This window comes from Panicum virgatum, chromosome 7K, assembly GCF_016808335.1.
Source record: "Panicum virgatum strain AP13 chromosome 7K, P.virgatum_v5, whole genome shotgun sequence".
NCBI lineage: Eukaryota > Viridiplantae > Streptophyta > Magnoliopsida > Poales > Poaceae > Panicum > Panicum virgatum.
Genome location: NC_053142.1, coordinates 31,468,291 through 31,471,506, shown reverse-complemented (window position 1 = coordinate 31,471,506; position 3,216 = coordinate 31,468,291). Strand labels below are relative to the sequence as shown.

The 3,216-nt window shown below is 54.4% G+C and overlaps 1 protein-coding gene across 1 annotated transcript; it reads left to right on the top strand.

Annotated features, from left to right (window-relative positions):
• The first annotated feature begins 638 nt into the window (after nt 1-638).
• LOC120640114 (aluminum-activated malate transporter 1-like) lies at nt 639-3,015 on the top strand. The gene is made up of 7 exons (XM_039915994.1): nt 639-843; nt 994-1,332; nt 1,419-1,559; nt 1,698-1,970; nt 2,145-2,257; nt 2,376-2,525; nt 2,638-3,015. Exons 1-7 carry the CDS (start codon nt 639-641, stop codon nt 2,995-2,997), a joined length of 1,581 nt encoding a protein of 526 aa, XP_039771928.1. The 3' UTR covers nt 2,998-3,015.
• Nucleotides 3,016-3,216: the final 201 nt, after the last annotated feature.

Below are 3,216 nucleotides of genomic sequence, written 5' to 3'. Positions count from 1 at the left end.
TTCTTGGTTTGCGCCACAAAACCAAGGAGGCGGACGGCGGTTGAAGACGCCAAGTCGTGGAGAAACGGACGTCTGTCTCGGGACTGACGGAGGCGACAGGTGTTGACGGCGTCTAGGGCCTCGCTGCGGGCGAGGAGGTGACGGCCGTCGGGCGGCGTCTAAGGCCGTCAGAAGGCCGAGGCGGGAATGACGTCTAGGGCCACGGCGTAGAGGCGGGAATCTTCCCGCGCGTGGAGTTTTGGCGGTTTTCTCAAAACCGGCCACCTACTCGGGTTTCGCGGACACCCAAAACCGCGAACCGGATCTTCATCGACATGGCGGCATCGCGGAGAAGGCTTCAAGTCGAAGAAAGAAACTCCGCCATCGGATGAGATCGTGTACATATTTCCGGTTTTGCCCCTACAGGCGTTTTAGTGTCTAGTTCTATAATATAATCATCGTCATACCGTTGAATCTTGGCCCTTGGCTACAGATGGATTACAGCATCGAAAGCACATGCGTATGTGGGAGCGTAGAAAAAAAAACGAGTCCGTTTATTATATATAAGTCCTCATGCGCCACCCATTCCACATACGAGTGTGTTCCCCTAGAGCCCACAGCTTTGCGACCTGTACGTGTAACTCTGTAAGTGAGCTGCGATGGAGCCTCCTCAGGGGGCCGAGCGCAACAATGGCGGCGTCGCCGAGGGCGGCAACGGCGGCTTCCTGGCAAGCTGCCGGGAGCTGCTCCGGCCGGCGCTGGACAAGGTCCGGCGCGCGCTCGTCGCGTTCGGGGCGAAGCTGGCCAAGACCTCCCGGGACGACCCGCGGCGGGTGGCGCACTCGCTCAAGGTTTCTGTACCTGGTTTGTTTCACTTTTTAATTAACCATTGAATCTGGAGCCTTCAGTTATTCTTGACATTACCAAGCACCATAAAACGCCAGCCGTTTGCATCAACATCTAGCAGTAGCTAGCCTCCCATTTGCACAACACTGCACGCGAGAATCCACCTAGAGTCCACGGCTTTGGAGGGCGCCATGGAGCCAGCAGCTCAGGCGACGGAGGAGATCAACAATGGCGGCGGCGGCGAGAGCAACGCCGGGTTCCTGGCGAGCTGCCGGGACCGGCTCCGCTCGGCGTCCGACGGGCTCGGGCGCGCGGTCGCCGGGCTCGCCGGGAAGCTTGCGAGGATCGCGCTGGACGACCCGCGGCGGGTGGCGCACTCGCTCAAGGTCGGGCTGGCGCTCACCCTGGTGTCCGTGTTCTACTACGTCACGCCGCTGTTCAACGGCTGGGGGGACTCCACCATCTGGGCCGTCATCACCGTCGTCTTCGTCATGGAGTTCACCGTTGGTAGGTCATGGACGGGCAGCAGTTCATCTCTTGCCGGAACTACTTGGACACGTTCGTTCTGAAGACCTAACTTAATTATGCAACAGGCGCCACGCTGAGTAAAGGCCTGAACAGAGCTCTCGCGACGCTGGTGGGCGGTTCCCTCGCCGTCGGAGCTCATCTGGTGGCGCAGCTCGGCGGCGAGAAGGGAGAGCCCATACTGCTCGCCGTGTTCATCTTCATAGCAGGTACAGTGTATATAAAGCACACGTCAATGGAATGGCGGCTCGTCATCAGTTCAGATCTGTCGTGTCACGTACTGGTGCATTTACGGTTTACGCCGCATGTCGTCACCTTGGTCCATCGTGGTGGTTCGCGATCTGTAGCGTCGGCGGCGACGTTCTCGAGGTTCATCCCGGAGGTGAAGGCGAGGTACGACTACGGCGTGCTCATCTTCATACTGACCTTCGCGATGGTGGCCGTGTCGAGCTACCGCGTCGAGGACCTCATCGAGTTCGCGCACGAGCGCGTCACCACCATCGCCGTCGGCGTCGCCACCTGCCTCTTCACCACTGTCTTCGTCTTCCCGGTCTGGGCCGGCGAGGACCTCCACAACCTCGCCGCCGGCAACCTCGACAAACTGGCGGAGTTCCTTGAAGGTACAGAGCAACTATACCAATGAGCATTTGGCTGCAGTGTCTTCAACATTTTCACTGATAAGTTTTGCATACTAGAAATCGGTAATCTTCTGGTGACTGGTGGCCACGATTCAGTGAGAAAATACTTTACAGATTCCCAGGGTATATGGGACTAAAAGTTTCTCATATGTGCAGGAATGGAATCTGAATGCTTTGGAGAGACCTCTTCATGCGAAAACTTAGAAGGCAAAGCCTTTCTTCATGTGTACAAGAGCGTCCTCAATTCGAAGGTCAGGGAGGACTCTTTGGTAAGCTCACCTCAGTTCGGCCTGATTGCCAATTTCTTTTCCTTTTTGTTGAGTATACTGTCAAACAAAAAACACACATAAATCCGGTCATATATGTATTATTATCCCAATACTGCAGAGCACTTTTGCCAGGTGGGAGCCTATTCACGGCAAATTCGGCTTCCGCCACCCATGGAAGCAATACCAAGAACTCGGCACTCTTTGTCGCCAATGTGCTTCTTCAATGGAGGCTCTTGCTTCCTGTGTCATCATCCTAAAAGGGTCTCAGGTAATCGCAAAAAATTCCAAACCCATGTCGTAGTAGCTAGGTTTGTTCTAAATCAAACTTAGCTAACTTTGACCAAATTGACTAATAGTATCACTGCTTTTTTGGGTTTCAGTATCCTGAAGCCAATCCAGAGCTATGCCTGAGAACTGGAGCCGCATGCGCTGCAATGAGCTCGCACTCTGCAAGGGTGCTCAGGGGGCTCTCGTTGACAGTTCGGACGATGACTGCGCCATCTCCAGCCAACGGCGACATGTCTGCAGCCACCAAAGCCGCAAGTGACTTCGGAACCGAGTTCTCCGAGGATGGTGCCCTGTTGCAAGCGATGCATGTGGCAGTCGTTGCATCTCTTCTCTCCGACATCGTTGCTCAGATCGAGAGGATCACGGAATCCACGAACGATTTAGCACGGCTTGCCTGCTTCAAGAAGCCTGAAAGAAGCCCAAGTGCTGTGGTTATCAACATAGAGGATTGATAGACATGGGCACGATCTTCTTCTGGACTTGGAAAGGAGGCCGTGAGCCCGTGACCATATTCTAGGCATCACAACTGTCAGCACAAGGTCTATCAGCCTTTTATTTTCTTTTTGGCGAAAGGCCAAAAAGAATATAGAAGCAGGCCCATGGTCAGCGACTGTTCGAGTATGTGCCTTTTTTATATATATTCTCTCCAAAATACATAGTAAATATGATTT